Source organism: Chrysochloris asiatica, unplaced genomic scaffold (assembly GCF_000296735.1).
Source record: "Chrysochloris asiatica unplaced genomic scaffold, ChrAsi1.0 scaffold00677, whole genome shotgun sequence".
In the NCBI taxonomy this organism is placed as follows: Eukaryota; Metazoa; Chordata; class Mammalia; order Afrosoricida; family Chrysochloridae; genus Chrysochloris; species Chrysochloris asiatica.
Genome location: NW_006409195.1, coordinates 92,073 through 111,318, shown reverse-complemented (window position 1 = coordinate 111,318; position 19,246 = coordinate 92,073). Strand labels below are relative to the sequence as shown.

General features: G+C 36.9%; 1 protein-coding gene across 1 annotated transcript in view; it reads left to right on the top strand.

Moving 5' to 3' along the window:
• The window catches only part of MAN1A2 (mannosidase, alpha, class 1A, member 2), a gene marked incomplete at its 3' end in the record, with an annotated part of 132,907 nt that overhangs the window by 36,293 nt on the left and 77,368 nt on the right, over positions 1-19,246 (top strand). The window contains exon 4 of the mRNA XM_006877930.1: positions 8,255-8,335. Within this exon, the coding sequence (XP_006877992.1) occupies positions 8,255-8,335 (81 nt within the window). The remainder of the gene's footprint in view (positions 1-8,254; positions 8,336-19,246) is intronic.

Genomic DNA, 19,246 nt, shown 5'->3' with positions numbered 1-19,246 from the left:
GTAGCTAAGATGTTTTTAGTTAATCCTTTGGAGGAAGGCTTGACCTTGCAACTTTTACAGTCTGGGCTTTTAGGAAAATATCACATTTATCTGTGGATTATCAAGGGCTCCATGTATTGAATTAATACATGTAACTGAACACTAAGATGAAAAGCAGTTTGCTATTGACTGCCAAGTGGCTAGATCTGTTACACTCGGGCCTATAGGGCCTTGAACCTCTGACCAGGCCTACATGGTCTGCAACAGGACATCATGCTTGGGTTCTATCAAGTAAAAGGTCAGTGAAAAAGAGAAAGACCTCTATAAGACAAATTGTCATAGTTGCTGCCAAAATGGGCTCAAACTTAGGGATGTTTATGAGGGTGGCGTAGGACTAAGAAGGATTTCGTGTTGCTGTACCTAGGATTGTTATGAACTGGAACTGACATGATGGCCACTAGCATCAGCAACAACACAGCAACAACAATATGTTAATATGGAAACTAATTTTTCTCTGCTAAACCATCCATATATTTTATGGATATGCCTGTCTTGGTCTCCTTTGTTACATTCATGGATTAGCATTTTTCCAGTTTACCTGTGATTTTAGCATCCATATTCAACAGTGAAAATGTCCTATAATTTTCCTTTTTTTGTACAATGTTTGTTTAATTTGATCATGATTGCTATACAAAGTGAATTCTCTGTTCTTTTAGTGTTTGGTTGAACTAGCCACATTAATTTTCTGACCCAGTTGAATTTTTATAGATAGGGTTTTAACTAATAATTCAATTTATTTAATGAATTCTTCAAGATTTTTCTTTCTCTAAAATTGTTTCCTAACATATTTTAGAAATTTGTGTGTTTTATTTTTATTTGAATATTTTAAAGTCTTTTGTCTGGATAGTTCTCTTTTTTTAATTTGTGATAGCATTGGCCTCTTTTCTTGTTTTGCTTGACTAAATTTTCTAGGGATTTATCTAAACTGATTCTTTTTGAAGACTGCTCTTTTGGTTTTATCCATTTTATTGGTTTTCCCTCCAACATTTTGTGTGCATATTTTTCAAACAGAACAGTTGAACACTAATATATTGACCACTTAGATTCTACAATGAACATTTTCCTATATTTTATCACATATCTATTGTGCCATTAATATATTTCAAAGTAAATCACAGACATTAGTATATATCATACTTTAAAGTGTGCATAGTTAACCAGAGTTCAGTATTTCTAATTTTTCTACCGTTTGGAAATAAAATTTACTTATAATAAAATTCACTAATCTCAAGTGTACCATTTGATCATTTTTAAAATTGTGGTAAATATGCAATGAAACCCTTGAGGAGAGGAAACATGTCAGAGAAGCAAAATTCAAGTATTTTCCACTACAACGAGATATAGAAAAGTGGTAGTACTGCTCCCTGTCCAAGGAGAAAAACTCATGAGAACTGGAGAAACGAGCCAGTCCTGTTGAGTTTCGAGTCTATAGGTATCACTGGATACCAGAGGGCTTCCAAAGGTTTGTGGGAAAATGGAACTGAAAGATAATGGAATTTTCCTATGAATTTTTTGAAGGCCCCTTGTATATATGAGGAAAAGTTAAAAAAAAGTATTGTTACGAGGTTCTTATTCATACATGGACAGGCATATTACAAATAAATGTGTTTAAGCATGGCTGATCAGTGGTGGCTGAAAACAAATTCTTACAGTATTACACTTACTTACTGCATGAGATTTGGAGTTTGTGTTATTTGAGGAATTTCCCCATTTCATCAATGCTGTTGAAGTTTTCAGAGTCCTGGTGTGGCGCTGTAAGATAAGCACTGGACTGCAAGGTTGACAGTTTAAACTTACCAGCTGCTCCTTTGGAAACCCTATACTGGGCTACTATGAATCAGAACTGACTCGACAGCACCTAACAATAACAACATTGAAGTTATGTCAAGATCTTCATTGTATTGTTCTGTAGCATTATTCTGTGTTTAGCATTTGAAGTTGATTTTTCTCTCAATCCTGATGTTTGTAATTTTTTCCCTTTTTTCTCTTGGTCAGTCTACTTAGATGACTGTCAGTTTTATTAATTTTTTAAAAAGAACCAGCCTTGGTTACATTGATTTCCTGTGTACAGTGTTGCTGAGTCGGAACCAACTCTGTGGCATATGGTGGTGGTGATTATGTGCCGTGGAGTCGGTTCCAACTCATAGTGACCCTATACAGGGTTTCTGAGGCTGTAAATCTTTATGGGAGCAGAAAACCTCATCTTTTCTCTTGCAGAACAGCTGGTAGTTTCGAACTGCTGACCTTGAGGTTTGCAGCCTGATTCATAACTACTGTGCTCCCAGAGCATACAACCACCACCAATAACATTAAGCATCTTTTCATGTCTCTTGATGGCCATTTTTATGTCTTGTGTGTTGAAATATCTATTCAAGATGCTTGTCTATTTTATGATTCAGTTGTTTGTACTTTTGTTGTTAAGTTGTGGGAGTTTTTATATATTCTGAATGTTAAACCCTTATCAGATATATGGAGTCCTGGTATGGTGTTGTGGGTTAATGTGCTGGACTGCAAGGTCGGTTTGAACTGCAAAGTCAGCAGTTCAAGCTAACCAGCTGCTCCTCAGAAGCCCTATACAGTGTTGCTACGATTCACAACCAACTCAATGGCACTTAACAACAATAATAAATCAGATATATGAGCCATGGTATGGTGATGTAGGATAAGCACTGGACTGGTCACTGCAAGGTTGACAGTTCAAACCCACTTGCTGCTCTCAGAAAACCCTGTCCAGGGTAGCTATGAGTCAGAATAGACACAGTGGCACACAACACAGCAACAACAACTACACGACATCAGACATATATGGTTTCTCATGTTTTTTTCTCTCTCTTCTGTAACTTGTATGTTCATTTCATTGAAAGTCCTTTGATGAACAGGTTTTCAATTTTGATGACGTCCTATATCCATTTTGTCTTTTGTTGTTCATGCTTTCAGAATCATATCTAAAAGATACTTTGTTAAAAACTAGGTCTTGAATCATGAGCAGTGTGTTTTCTTCTAATAGTTTTATGGTTTTCATACTTACATTTTGGTCCTTGATCCATTTTGAGTTGATTTTTGTATGTGGCAGGAATCCAGTTGTCCCAGTATCATTTCTTAAAGAGACTGTTTTCCATTGAAAGGCATTAGCTCCCTTGTCAAAAATAGATTGGCTATAGATTTATAAATTTATGTCTGGACTTAATTTTATTCCATTGATTTAGGTTTCTACCATTATACAGTACCATGTTTTGGTTACTGTAGCTTTATAGTATGTTTTGAGATCCGGAAGTATGGGGGCTCATAGTTTTTTTTTCTTTCAGATTGCTTTGGCTATTTGGGATCTTGCGAATTGGCTTTTTTTTTTTAACTACTACAAAGAAAGCTATTAGATTTTTATGAGGATTGCATTGCATCTGTAGATTGCTTTGTATAGTATTTATTTATCAACAATATTATGTGTATTAATATTGAAAATGAATGTCATTCATTTATCTCTTGTTGTTAAGTGCTGTTGAGTCAGTTCTGACTCATAGCGACCTTGCATAGGGTTTCTGAAGCTGAGAATCTTTGCAGGTGCAGAAGCCTCATCTTTCTCCCATGGAGTGGCTGGCGGACTCGAACTGTTGACCTTGTATTTATTGTATGGAGCCACAGCAACATAAGGGATGTTGCTGCTGTTAAGTGCCACAGTGTTGGTTCTAACTCATAGCGACCTCTTTGTAGGATTTCCAAGGAGTGACTGTTGGGTTTGAACCACCACCTTATGGTTCAAATTGACCTTGATGTCTAGTGCTTGCTCTACAGTGCCACACCAGGACTCCACTGTTGTTGTTTGTTATTAAGTGCCATTGAGTCAGTTCTGACCCATAGCGATCCTGCATAGGGTTTCCGAGGAGTGGCTGGTGAGCTTGAACTGCCAACCTTGCAGTTCAAACCAACTTTGCAGTCCAGTGTATTAACCAACAGCACCATACCAGGACTCCCATAGGGACTGTTATTATTGTTAAGTGCCCTCAAGTCAGTTTGTCATAGTAACCCTGTATAGGGTGGCTGGTGGGTTTGAGCCTCCCACCTAGTGGTTTCAAGTACATTATCCTGCAGTGCTACACCAAGACTCGATAATTGTCTGTAAAAGTTTTGTCTTTGTCTTTGGTTTCAAAGTAGTACTTGCTTCACAGATTGAGTTAGAAAGTATTCCCTCTTTCTTAGAAAAGTTGAAAAAGGACTCACTTTTTGTATAAATATTGATCAAATTCCCCAGTGATACCTGGTTCGAAACTTTTCTTTATTGGCAAAGATTACTCGATTACTGATTCAGTCTCTTAACCATGTATGGGTTTGTTAAAGTCTCTACTTCTGCTTGAGTCAGTGTTGTTATTAAGTGCCAGTAAGTTGGTTCTAACTCATAGCGACCTGGTATAGTGTTTTTGAAGATCAGCAGGTGTGTTTGAATCACCAGTCTTGTGGTTAGCAGTCAGTGCTTACCCTACAGCACCCCAACAGGACTCCTGAGTCAATGTAGGAAGTGTAAATGTTTATAGGAATTTGTCTATTTATCTGGGTTATGTAGTTTGTTAGTAACAATTGCTCATGCTATTCTCTTATGAATCTTTTTGTTTCTATAGTTAGTCGTAATGCCCCTATTTTAATATCTGATTTTAGAAATTTGTATGTTTTCACTTTGTCGATGTAACTAAAGGTTTGTCAGTTTTATTGATGTTTAGAAAACACACAGCTCTGGCTTCATGGATCTATATTGTCTTTCCATTATTTGTTTCATTTATCTCAATTTTGGCCTTGTAAAAATGTTTTCCTTCTAGTATCTTTGGGTTTGGTCTCTATTTCCCTCTTAGTTTCTCAAGTTGTAAAGTTAGGTGATTGATCTTTTCTGTTTTTTAATATATGTGTTTACTGCTCTTAATTTCCCTCCGGGCACTGCCTTCTCTGCCTTCCATAAGTTTTCGTATGTAGAGTTTTCATTTTCATTCAACTTTAAAGTATTTTTCTGATCTCTGTATTGATTTCATCATTGACCCATTGGCAGATAAACAGTGTGCTTAATTTTTACACATTTGTGTATTTTCCAGTTTCTCTTTTGCTTTTAATTTCTAACTTTACATTGTGATTAGAGAAAACACTTTGCATAGTTAAGTTTTTTAAATTTCTTGAGACTTGCTTTATGACCTAACTTATGGTCTATCAATGTCAGTGAGGAAGAATGTATAATTGTGCTGTTGTTGTATAGAATTTTCTACATATGGCTGTTAGGTCTATCTTACTTACAGTGTCCCTCATCTCCTCTGTTTCCTTACTCATCCTCATTCTAGAATGTCTGTCCGTTATTGAAAGTTGTACAGTTACCCCTCAGTATTGGCAGGAGATTGCTTCCATGTCTCCCTGTGGATACCAAAATCTGCAGATGCTCATGTCTCTTATATAAAATGGTGAAATATTTGCATACAATGTTTGCATATCCTCCTGTGTTTAAGTCACTTCTAGATTATTTCTAATACCTTGTTGTTGTTGTTAAGTGCTGATGAGACTGCCCTGACTCACAGCAACTCCAAGGAGCAGCTGGTGGTTTTGAACTGCCGACCCTGTGGTTCACCGTCCAGTGCTGATTTGCTGTGTAAATATCAGTCTATGTTCCCTCTTAACCTTTGAGAAATTACTTTGGCTACTTAATTGACTTCATTTATTGGTGATGAGTATTTTTGAATCACAGTTGGATTCGGAACCCATGGGTACAGTAAGCTGACTGCATTGAATTCTTCAACAACTATTGAGAAACTTTTTCTCTTCAGTTCTGCTTCATTTATGTTGTGGTTCTGATGTTAGGTGCATATATATTTTTTAATCATTATATCTGTTTGGTGAACAAAATAACTTTAAAAGCTTCATTATCTGTTTTGACAAGGGACCAATATAAATTTCATTATTTTTTAATTCCATTTTTTCCCACAAACTTTTTGAAGTCTCATTGTATAATGTCTCTTATAACAGATTTTGACTTAAAGTCTCTCTTTTCTGGTATTTAAAATCACTACCCCAGCTCTCTTTTGGTTATAATTTTACTTGGGATGGTATTATTATTTCATTTTCAGCCTGTCTTTGGGTTCTGAAGGGAAACAACTGTGGCCCCAAAATATTTGAATTATGCACCATTCTGACTAGGCTGATGAAATCTTTCTTGCGTTCTGCTCTGTCTAGAAACTGACTTCCTCCTCCTCTGCTGGGTATGAGCCTGGAAAATACTTGTGCCTTGCTCTGCTGGTGTCTGACAGGTTAACGTTGCATGCCCAGGCACCCTGACGACCTGTCATATATTTGTATAGGAAAAAAAAAAAGTGTATATTGGTTTTAGTACTGTTTGAGGTTTCAGGCTTCCACTTGGGGTTCTTGGGATGTATTACCACATGGATAAGTGGGGACTATGCCTATGCTCACCCCCCCCTCCCGCCCCAATTATGTTATCACATATTGCATCATATATAGCGAAAGAAAATGGGAGAGGAAAACGGAGGAAGGAATAGAGGGATTGATTTTCTTCAAGAAACTGGCACACAAAATTGTTGTTGTTGTTAAGTGCTGTTGAGTTAGACTGGCAAGTCCAAAATCCATAGGTTAGGTGACAGCTGAAGACTTTGACAGACTTGTATCCCAAGATAGATATAGCTCAGATAAAGAGTGCAGAATGGGAGAGAGTGAATCTTGCCAAAATAACAGTTTATAGTTTGGAGGTAGACAACACTCTAAGGAAACACCCTTTTCTACTTATTGATAGGTAACATTGCAGTAGACTATGAAAGATGATCAAATTAGATTACATTATGGAACAGCAACTAGTTTAGTGTTTAGTTTAGGCCAGCCCACTGGAAATCATAGCCTCCCCAAGTTGATCCATAAACTTTACAAACCTATTTATGACTTTGGGAATGAGTTGTGTCTCTTGTAGACACATATGGTTAGATTATGTTTTGTTTACTCTGTTTTGCCCCATTCTGCTCCCTTCACCCCTACGTGAGACAGTTACTGTCTATTACTGTCTATTATTCTTTCTTTCCCATTTGAAAGATTCCCTTTAGCATTTCTTTTTTAGGTAAGTGTAATTGTTACCCATTTTTTCAGCTTTTATCTGGATCTACTTAATTTTGCTCTAATTGTTGAATTACATTTTGCCAGATACAATATTCTTTGTTGACAGTTTTTTTTTTTTTTTTTTCCCCCGATCAACTCTTTAAAGAGATTGTTCTGTTGCCTTTTGGTCTCCATGATTTCTGAGGAGAAATCAGTGTTTAAGCTTATTGGGCAGATAATCTTTGTTTCTATTTTGTCTTCAATTTTAAAGGGTGTTTTCACTTGGATTAGAATTTTGAATTACTGCTTGGTGACTTATTTCAACATTTTAGACATCAATACCTACTTTCCTGATATATATTTGGGTAAGAATGTCACCTGGGATTGCTGAATCATATTGTATATGTGTGTTTCACTTTTTATAAACTTCCAGTGGCTATTCTCAGCAGCAGTGTATTTGATTTCCATTTACTTTGTATCCTTATCACGACTTTTCTTTTCCTCATAGATGATTTGCATTCTGGGGAAGTCCAAATAACTCAAATCATTTTATATTTATGCTTATAATATACTTCCTTCCTAAGAAAGTTAAATATTTTCACTTTTTTTATAGTATTTTTTTTACATTTATTTCTAAATTTGCAATTAATTTTGTTAGATATATGAAATGAGTGTTCAACTTAATTTCTTATCTAGGAACCAATTTTGTTTTCTCCATCGTTTTGTGGCAACTCCCTTTATTTATTTAGTATATATATACTTGAAAGAGATTTAAATCCATGAAGATAGGTAGATGAAAAAATGGAAACAATACTATAGTTATTAGAACAGACGGAAAGGAGCCAGTAGAAAGAAAGAATGATATTCCAGACTTCAAGAAATAGAGAGAAAATAGCCAGTAGAATTAAATATTATGATAAAATCATGTTGATTATGCAAGGTATTTAAAAATAACCCATTGGTTTTGACAGTTAAGCTATAGTGACAATAACAGAGGAATTTCAGTAAAATTGATGAGATTGCATTTGAATGAAGAACAAAGGTGCAGAAAGTGATAACATTTTCTCCCATAGTTTTTAGAAGAAACAAATGAAATATTGAAAATACTCTGAAAGTTATAAAATTATATATATATATATATATGTTTTCACAGAATTCAGAAGTGTCTGTGTTTGAAGTCAACATTCGATTTATTGGAGGCCTGCTTGCTGCATATTACCTTTCAGGAGAAGAGGTGAGCAAAATCAAGTAACATATTGTTTTGGGGAGGGATGGTTGTAAATGTAATTTAATAAAATGAAAGATTTCCCCAGTAACATTGCTTTTCTAAGTTGACTAATATTGAACTAAAGGACTGCTGAAAGAACTAGATGCTTCAGGTAGGAACAATTCATTTTGAGAATCTCGATAAAACATACTTACCACAGGTCTTAGCTTTGTATATAACTTGTTTCCTTTGCAGTAGGAATACTTCTCCAGTTGTTGTTGTTAAGTAGTGTTGAGTCAGTTTCAACTCATAGCCACCCTGTATAGGATTTCCAAGGAGCAGCTGGTGAGTTTGAACCAAAGACCTTGCAATTCAAACTGACCTTGTGGTCCAGTTCTTATCCTACAGTGCCACGCCAGGGCTCCTGTTATTTAGATATAGGTATATCATTAGTTTTCTTAACCTGTATTTGTGAGCTATACTGTACTACATTACTATGAAATAATAGATTTATATTTTGCAAAATAATTTTTATCTTCCAGAAACTATTAGATATGTATGTCTTAGACATTGTTTTTAGAATTTTATGCTTTGCTGTTGAGATTAATTGCATGTTTCCAAAAGAAGGGAACCAGTCAGAAACTTTTGTATGTGCCATTGAGTTGGTTCTGACTCAAAGCAACCCTGTGTAGGGTTTCCAAGGAGTGGCTGGTGAGTTTGAATTGCTGACCTTGTGGTTGAAACCAATCTTTTGGTCCAGTACTTTACTCCACTGTAAAGTGCCTACTAAAACAAAAATTAAGGATTCAGTCTAGAAGAATTAATATGATTCTCTAAGACTAAAATTGAATTATTAAAACTACCTATTCTGAATTTCATGGGAGGAAGATGATGAGACTTTCTATTCCCGTACATCGCCTCAGAGCCGACTCAGTAGCACACAACCACCACCACCACCTCCATTCAGATATTAAATGCAATTTATTGCTATTAAAAAATTTTAAACTCTGAAATACTTATGCAACATATACAGACACACTTGAGACCTATGGTGATGGGATTTAGTACTTTTCAGGTTGTTGTGGTTGGGTGCTGTTAAGTCAAGTTCCGACTTACAGTGACCCTGTGTGCAGCAGAATGAAACACTGCCCGATCTTGAACCAACTTCACAATTCTTATGTTTGAGCCCATTGCTGCTGCTACTGTACCAGATCCATCTCTTTGAAGGCCTTTCTCTGTTTTCTGACCCTCCATTTTACCAAGCACGATGTCCTTCTCCGGGGACTGGCTACTTATTTGTATATGTTTATACTGTGTACATTCAGAGCTATTACTGAAATTAAAAAAAAAAAAACAAACCAAGAACTGTGACTCAAAGTGACCTTGTAGTGTTTCTAAGACTATAAATCTGTGGGAGCAGACAGCCTCATGTACCTCCTGAGGAGCAGCTTGTGGGTTTGAACTACCAATGCCTAACACCTTATGCCACCAGGATTCCTTAATTATTGTTGTGTTGTTGTTGTTAAGTGCTATTGAGTCATTTCTGACTCCTGTCCACCCTGTATAGGGTTCCTGAGCCTGTAAATCTTTGAGGAAGTAGAAAGCTTCATCTTTCTCCCTTGGAGCAGCAGCTGATGGGCTCAAAACCACAGACCTGGTGGTTAGCAGGCCATTGCTTATACTACAGAGCTATGAACGCTCCTCAATTATAGATAATTTTTAAAAAATGTACTATATTGTTACGTGCCATCCAGTCAGTTCTGACTCAGTGATCCTGTATAGGGTTTCAAAGGAGCAGCTAGTGGATTTGAACTGCCAACCTGGTGGTTAACAGTCTAGAACTTACCCTGTAGCACCACACTAGGATTCCTGGTATTAGTTTTTTTTAATTTGCCCTCTGTGTGCTTACTACTTTTTTCCCCACCTGTTTTGGATTTTTTTTTTTTTTTTTTATGTATGAGATTCTATTTATTTATTTTTTTTCTTCTTCTTCTTTTTTCTGCATTTGACTTATTTGGAGTCCTAGTGTGGCACTGTGGGTTAATGTGCTGGACTGTAAAATTGGTTTGGACTGCAAAGATGGAGGTTCTAGCTCACTAGCTGCTCCTTGGAAACCCTATAAAGGGTCGCTATGGGTTGGAACTGACTTGACGTCACTTAACAACAGCAGCAGATTTACAAGTGATTAATATACTTAATGTTGTTGTTGTTAAGTGCTGTTCCAACTCATAGCAGCCCTGTACAGGGTTTCCAAGGCTTTAAATCTTTGCGGAAGCAGAAAGCCTCATCTTTCTCCCATGGAGCAGCTGGCAGGCTCAAATCACAGACCTTGTGCTTCACAGTCCAGTGCTTAATTGTATGGTGCCGCAGCACTCCCAATGTACTTAATGTAGTTAATGTTCGTTAATGTTAACATATAATGTTCGTTAGTCAAAAGTCTGTCTCATTTGTTGCTGTTGAGTTGATTTTGACTCATGGCAACCCTATGTGTTATAGTACAACTACTCTATAGAGTTTTCTTGGCTGTTAACTTTACAGAAGCACATTGATAGTTCTTTTCTTTCATGGTACTACTAGTGTGTTCTCATTGCCAACCTTTGGATTAGCAGTCGAGCCCAAACCATTTGCACTATTCAGGGACCTAATATTAATCATAGTGACTTTGCATTCTGCTTGATTCAGCTTGTTTCAATCTGATTTTGTTCATTGCTTTGAATCTGGACAGTGGATTTTCTTATTTTTGATTTTTTATATATTTTATACATTCTGATTAGTGTATGTAGGACGTCAGAAATTGGTTGATAAATTTGTGTCTGGAAAACCATGTTACAAGTTGAATTCCATGTTACTAGTTGAATGTAACCATGTTACTAGTTGAATGCTGATATCTGATGGATCTTGGCTGAAAGCAGAGAATACCAGAAGGATGTTTACCTGTGCTTTATTGACTACGCAAAGGCTTTCGATTATGTGGATCACGACAAGCTATGGGCAACATTGAGAAGTATGAGTATTCCAGAACACTTAATTATACTTCTGAGAAATCTGTACCTAGACCAAGAAGCAGTTGTTCGAACAGAACATGGGAACACTGAATGTTTTAAAATTGGGAAAGGTGTGAGACACGCCATACTTATTCAACCTGTATGCTAAGCAAATAATACGAGAAGCTGGGTTCTATGAAGAAAAATGTGGCGTCAGGATTGGAGGAAGACTCATCAACAACCTGTGATATACAGATGACACAACCTTGCTTGCTGAAAGTGAAGAGGACTTGAAACGTTTACTTAAGAAGATCAAAGAGCACAGCCTTCAATATGGATTACATCTCAATGTCAAGAAAACAAAAATCCTCACCACTGGACCAATAAACAACATTCTTATCAATGGAGAAAAGATTGAAGTTGTCAAGGACTTCATTCTTCCTGGATCAACTATCAACACTCGCGGAAGCAGCAGTCAAGAGATCAGACGACGTATTGCATTGGGCAAATCTGCTGCACAGGAAGGAACTTTTTAAAGTATTGAAGAGCAGAGATGTCAGCTTGAGGACTAAGGTGCGCCTGACCCTGGCCATGGTGTTTTCAATAGCCTCATATGGATGCGAAAGCTGGACAGTGAATAAGGAAGATCGTAGAAGAATTTATGCCTTTGAGTTGTGGTGTTGGAGGAGAGTACTGAAAGTGCCATGGACTGCCAAAAGAACCAATACATCTGTTTTGGAAGAAGTGCAGCCAGAGTGCTCCTTGGAGGCCAGGATGGCTAAGCTTCATCTCTCATACTTTGGACATATTGTCCAGAGGAAACAATCGTTGGAGAAGGATGTCATACTGAGTAGGGTGGAGGGTCAGAGAAAAAGAGGAAGACCCCTAACGAGATGGATCAGCCAGGTGGCATCATTGATGGACTCAAGTGTGGCAGCGGTAGTGAGGTTGGCCCAGGATCGGACTTTGTTTCGTTCTGCTGTGCATGGGGTCTCTATGAGTCGGTTCCGACTTGATGGCACCTGACAACAACAGCAAGTTGAATTAGTCAGAGGAGTTGAGTTGGGGTTGATTTTTTTTTTTTTTTTTTTACTTGCTACGATTATCTTCAGTGTACCACTGGCTTCTCATTCCTCTAGTATTCCCTTTTAATTAGAGTGGGGCATGGTTTATAAGAGTTTTTCTTAATGATTTGCTCTTCTCTACTTTAGGCATTTCCTGTAAGCCTGCACCTCACAGAGTCTCTCTATATGTCCTTACTCAATCCCAGCCATAGATTGCTGTTACTTGCTATCCCATGCTTTCCAGCTTTAAAAAAAAAAAAAAAAAATTAATGTTTTATTGTGAATTGAGTGAAGTTGTACAGGCAAGATCATCAGTTTTTCATTCAACAAATGATACACTTGTTTCATATCAGTGATTATAATCCCTTCCATGTAAAAACAGTCATCTCACTTCCTCTCTGTGGCTCATATTTCCATTCCACTCACCTTCCCATCTCTTCTCAACTTTGTCCTTAGGTAAATGTCATCCTTTTGATTTTGAATGACTGACCATTCCATAGTGAACATACCGTACTAGTGTTGTTGTCTCCCTGTATATCCATCTACTGCTTGACTAAAAATTAAGCTAGGAGGGTGAATTTCTTTCCACACCTAAAGGGTAGTTGAGGGGCCATAGTCTTTGTTTTCCTTCAGTTTCTTTCTGTCCACTAAGCTCAGTCTTTCTAAATTATAACTTTGAGTTTTGTTCCACATTTCCCCCCCACTCTATCCAGAACCTTCTAATGTGATCCCTTTCACACTTTATATTTAGGTCTTTTCATCTACATTGAGTTTGTTTTTGTATATGGTTTGAGATATGGGTCGTAGTAACTTCTTCTGGAAATGTTTTTCTAGTTTTGCCTGAATAATTTGTTGAAGCAACTATCTCTTCTGCAGCTAATGTTTTGGCCCTTTGTCAAAAGTCAGTTGATTGTATATGGACGGGTTTACATATGTGTTTTCAGTTCTGTTCTATTGATCTATGTATCTTTTTTGTACTAGTACCAAGCTGTTTTGACCACTGTCACTGAATAGTAGATTTTGAGATCAGGAAGTGAGTTGCCTTCAACTTTGCTCTTCTTAAGCAATGCTTTGCTTATCCAAGGTTTCTTTTCTTAACATGTAAAATAAGTGCAAGAATATGAGGAACCAACCATTCCTCCTCCTGTGTTCAGCTGGGTTTGATAATTTGTTGCATTGGCCACACAGAGCTCAGTTAACATACAATGATGGGGTTTATTAGAGAAGTTAACAAGTTACAATTTGGGGTCAGAAATGCTCAAGGCACAGTTGTTCCAGACAGCTTTTAATAAATGCCTATGTCTTGTTGTTATGAAGTGCTGTCAAGTCGGTTCCGACCCATAGCGACCCTGTATAGGATTTCCAAGGAGCAGCTGGTGAGCTTGAGCTGCCAATCTTGCAGTTCAAACAGCTTTGCAGTCTGGCTCGTTAACCCACAGAGCCACACCCAGACTCCAATAAATGCCAATAGGACCCACTATTCTACCTTCAGCCTCACCCTGAAGGCACTCAACTGTAACTCCATGAGTCAGCAAACCTAGCTCCCTCACTTAAATATGCTTAGAGGCACCACACTCTACAAGCAAACTTTCTTCCCAAAGTCACTCAGCTTTACTTGGTCCAATGACTAGGAAGTGCACTGCTCTGTCTCGTGCTCTGGTTCTTGGTTCTGCTGTTGATGCTCCTCTACTACTCCGGTGCAAGAGCTCTCTGTCTCTGGGTCAGGGAGGTTCAGTGTAGATATCTTGGGGTCCAAAGGATGTGCTCACTTTTGGCTCTTCTCTGATGGTAATGAGATCCTGCCTCCCTTCCTGCTTATGAGAATGGCTCGTTTTAAACCATGCTAGAGTTTCAATTATGGTGAATTCTGCTAACATCCACAACTGAATCATGTCGTCATATCTGTGTCTTCTTCCACCTTCTCTTACCCAGGCCCAGTAGGGCAGAAATGTTGTTTAGTGAGAGTCACCGACTGTGGCTAGAAGAGAGATGTAGTTAATTCACTATACCACAGTTAGTGATCTGTTTTTCTCTTCTCTTTTAAGAATGATGTTGGACTCTGGTTGGGATTGCATAATATTTATAGATTGCTTTGGGTAGTGTTGACATTTTCATAACATTAAGTCTTCCTATCCATGAGCATGGTATATTCTTTCATTTTTGTAAGTCTGTTTCGGTTTCTTGTGGTAGTGTTTTGTAGTTTTCTTTGTATAGGTCTTTTGGTTTACTAGTCATATTTATTACAAAGTATTTCATCTTTTGAGTGACTGTTGTAAATGATATTGTTTTCCTAATTTCCTTTTCAGACCTGTATTTATTAGTATAGAGTAATCCAACTAATTTTTGTATATTGGTCTTGTACCTTGCTACTTTGATGAATCTTGTTATTAGTTCTAATAACTTTTTTGCTGAGTCTTTGGGATTTTCTATGTATAGGATCTTTTGGGTGACTATTGCTATTGAATTGTTTTCCTAATTTCCTTTTTAGAGGTGTCTTTATTAATATATAGGAATCCAGCTGATCTTTGAATATTGATATTGTACCCTGCCATCTTGCTGAATCTTTGAATAAGTTTTGATAATTTTTTTTTTATGAGTCTTTGGGATTTCCTATGCGTAGGATCATATCTTTGCAAACAGAGGAGTTTTACTTCTTCTTTGCCAATTTCAATGCCTTTGAATTCCCTTTCTTATCTTATAGCTCTGGCTAAGACTTCTGATACAGTATTGAACAGGAATGGGGATAAAGGAAATCATCTAGTTCCTGTTCACAAAAGTGATTGCTCTCAGTTTCTCTCCATTGAAGGCAGTGTTTACTGTTGGTTTTGTATATATGCTCTTAATTATGTTGAAGAATTTCCCTTCACTTCCTACTTTGTTGAGTGTTTTTATCAGAAATGGGTGTTGAATTTTGTAAATGCCTTTTCTGTATCAATATATTCATTTGGTTCTTTTCCTTTGTTTTATTTATACGGTGGTTTATGTTGATTGTTTTCTAATACTGAATTGTACTTGCATCCCTGTTATGAATCTCACTTGGTCATGTTTTTTGTTTCTTTTTTTAATGTGTTGTTGAATTTTATTGATAGGATTTTTTTGAGAGTTTTTGCATCTATGTTCCTGAGGGATATTGGTCTATAATTTCCATTTTTAGTGATGCCTTTGCCAGGTTTTGGTATAAGGGCTATACTTACTTCATAAAATACATTCAGGAATTATTCCATCCTTTTCTTGGTTCTGGAATAGTTTGAGTAATATTGGTGTCAGTTCTTCTCTGAGAGGAGGAAAACAAACAAGAAGAATATAGCGAAAGCAAGCAAGTAGTAAAGAAAAGTAAACACCAACTGGTAGAAAAATAACTCAAAAACCATAGAGAAGAAAAAGGAAGGGAAATTGGAAAATAAGAGAAAAATAAGAGCAAAAAGAAAAAGAACTATACACAATTAGGAATAGGAATGAGTGAAAGGAAAAGAAATCAAAGAGTATCAAAAAGAAACAAAGGGAGGGAGATAAGGAAGCAGTCCCAGCTGGAAAAAGAGAAGCATTAAAAAGAAGAATAAAGGAAAGCAGAGATAGAAAGGATAGAAAGCAAGAGAGAGTAAAGAGAGGAAAAAGAGGAAGAAAGGAAAAACAAAAACAGTGAAAGGAAAACATGAAAGCAGTTGCCAGCCCACAGAGGAGAAAATGTTGGGGTTTCCTGTCAGCCTAGGACCTCATGTTGTGGGTGAACAAGGGATAAGACTGTAACAAGTTCAAGACGGTGTTTCTGTATGGCTAGGTATTGTCTGCTCTGGGTACCCAATCCAAAAATAGTTCATTTGGACTCCTAAGCATGTGGGGGATTGGGCTATTTCCATCACAGAAGGCAGCAGCGGGTGAGAAGCCCTGCTAGTCCAGGTCTTGCCAGAAGGAACTCTGCAGGTTTGGTGATGTGGTTCCGACTGCCTGGAGAGCAGGAACTTCTCTGGGAGTGTATACAGGTTGGGGCTGGCCATTCCTCTGGTCACCAGGGTAGTGTGGGGAACAAGAAAATATTTTGCACCTTTCTAGCTCAAATCATCACCTTTAGTTTCCTTGGGGTTGTGATCTGCATCCAATATATAGGAATGCTTTGACACAGTTTTATCTTTTGCTCTGGTTCCTATGCTGGCACATTCCTGTATGATCTCTGATACATGGGACTTGAGTGAGGCCTATTGTTTGACCTTATTTGACAATTACAGGCTTGTAAGTCAACTTGTAGATTTGGGTTCATCAGCCCCAGCAACCATGCATCTGAGGACCGATGTCTGACACACAGATGTAGGACTTGTCAGTCTCTACAAACATGTGAGCTGTTTCCTTGATGGTTCATGAGTCTTCTGAGATACTGCAGCAGATTATTGAACTCTAAGACTTGAGGGAGAATACTGAAGGGAGGAAGAGGAGTTAATATTAGAGATGATGGAGTGGTCCAGTAGTCTGGAAAAGTTGGATATCTTTAACCTTGGCCTCATAGGGACTAGCCATCTGCTAAAAATGTGTATTTGGTATTCTCATTATTTTTGTTTTTGCATTTGATGGCTTACACTTCAAGAAGAAACATTTTGAAGTAGAGGGGAAGCAGTTGTGCTTTTGCACTTTAATATGGAGTCTGTTCTTTGCTGCTTCTTCATAATAGTAAGCAAGATATTTACCTTCATTAAACTTCAGTTTCTTCTTCTATGAAAGTGTGAAAAAGCCCCTTAGAGAATTGTAACAAATGATATGAAAGTAGTACCTGACTCAATACTTTCTTACTCTGATGTTTTTTTTCCTACATGGTTTTTGTTTCTAAAGTATGGGTAATTCTTTTACTAATTTTAAAGTTAAAAAAGTTGTTGATGTTGACTGGTTCTGACTCGTGTAACCCAATGTGGTACAGAATAGAACTGCCACTTACGGTTTTCTTGACTGTAATAAATAGGTAACAAATTAATTTTTTGTGATATAGACTGCTCTACTAAAAAGTAAATAAGACATCTTTTTCATATATTAGAATTTTAGTGACTACTTTACTTTTCTACTTGATCATTTTATATTGTAAACTCTGGCCCCTATCCATTCTGGAAAATCAGAGTGAATACTTAGATATGCTAAAAAGAAATAAAACATAAGAGAATAATTTGAATATGACATTATTCTGATAATGGGTTGGCAATAAACTGCTACAGCTCATATATGCCAGAAAATTAATTATAATTTATGATATAGCAAAGTGTCCTCCTTGTGTTAAGGGCATACACAACTGGAATAAAGAACATTTATATGCATTCTGTTTACTGGTATAGGGTCCCAAATGAGGGACCTAATAAAATGTTCCTTTCTATTGATTTATTAATATCATAAATGTGAAGGCTTATCTTATTTTCTCAGAACAAGGCTATTTATATTAAATGTTAACAAGTTAAAATATCTTAATGATTTATTATATTTACTTGATGCCAGCCTCAAATATATAGTATTTCTTTCACAGGATTGTCTTTTCTCATTTTTAAAATAGTTATCAAAGTGGCATTCTTTCCTGAGTAAGATAATAACATAATTTATGTGAAATTCTACACCCTGAAATGTGTCAGATAAAAATAGAGAAATGATTTTGCAGAGTTTATTATGTGTTCTTACATACTAAAACCCAAAGAAAAGAGAAACAACAACCAAAACTATTTTTACCACAATACGATTATACTCCATTGCCTATACCTAAGATAATTCATGAATAAATCCAGGAATATTTTCTAAGACAAATGCAATAGAGGCTTTGGACTTTGTCTTTTAGGTACTGAAAAAAGCAATGCTGCAGTGTCAATTTTTCTGATTTAAATACCAACTGCTAGTTTCCTTATTGCACTAATTTTCTACTTTTAGAAAATATGCTTTTTCTCCAGAAACCACTGCTGTTTCTATTGACGATCAGATTTAATCATTTTCTATAGTTAGCTAGTAATTGGGACAAACATTCCACTAAGTTTGCTGACCCAGAAAACATTTTTAAATACACTTCCCAACATTTTCCTCATAAATGTGTGAGATCATCTTTCCATTTGTACACATTCAAGTATGTTTAAAGGTACAGTACTAATACCAATTCATAATTAATGCGTGATTGATAGTTATTGATTACTGATTTGAGGAATCAAAAGACAAACCAATCCCACTGCCATTGAGTTGATTCTGATTAATAGCAACCCTACATGGGACAGAATAGAATGTTCCTTTAGGTTTCTGATACTGTAAATCTTTTTGGGAGAGGACAGCTTCATCTTTTTCACCTGGAGTTCCCATGTTGTTGTTGTTGCTAAGTGCCATCAACTTGGTTCCCACTCATTGTGACCTTGTGTAGTTTTTGTTTTTTTAAATTAATTAAAATAAATTTTAAAAAAATGTTTTATTGTGAATTTTGTGATAGTTTACATGGGAGAATATTCTTGTTACATTCATCCTGTTGTATATCATTTCATTGCCATGATTTCAATCCTCTCCATGTATCATCAACCAACCAAAGGGTACACCCTGTAAGCCTGCCCCCCGCTCATCAGCACACAGCCCCCCGCTCCCTCTCTGAGTCTAAAGTCCCCAGCTGCTCCATCTCTCCACATCATAGTCTCTGACTCCATCTCTGGCACCACTGCTTCTCTGGGTAGGGTCCCGCTCTCTGCTCTTCCCTTTGATTGTCCCAGGAACGTCCGCTCTTAAACTGCAAAGTTAATCACTCCCCTCCTTGCTACAAAACGTCTACATTTACATTTCCAACCCTCACAATCAATTCTGATAACAATTATTCACTATTGTATCACAAGAGACCTATCCGCATGTCCTTTAATCAGCACTGCCTAGACAGATTGTATACTACTCAGTGGAGATTCTACCTT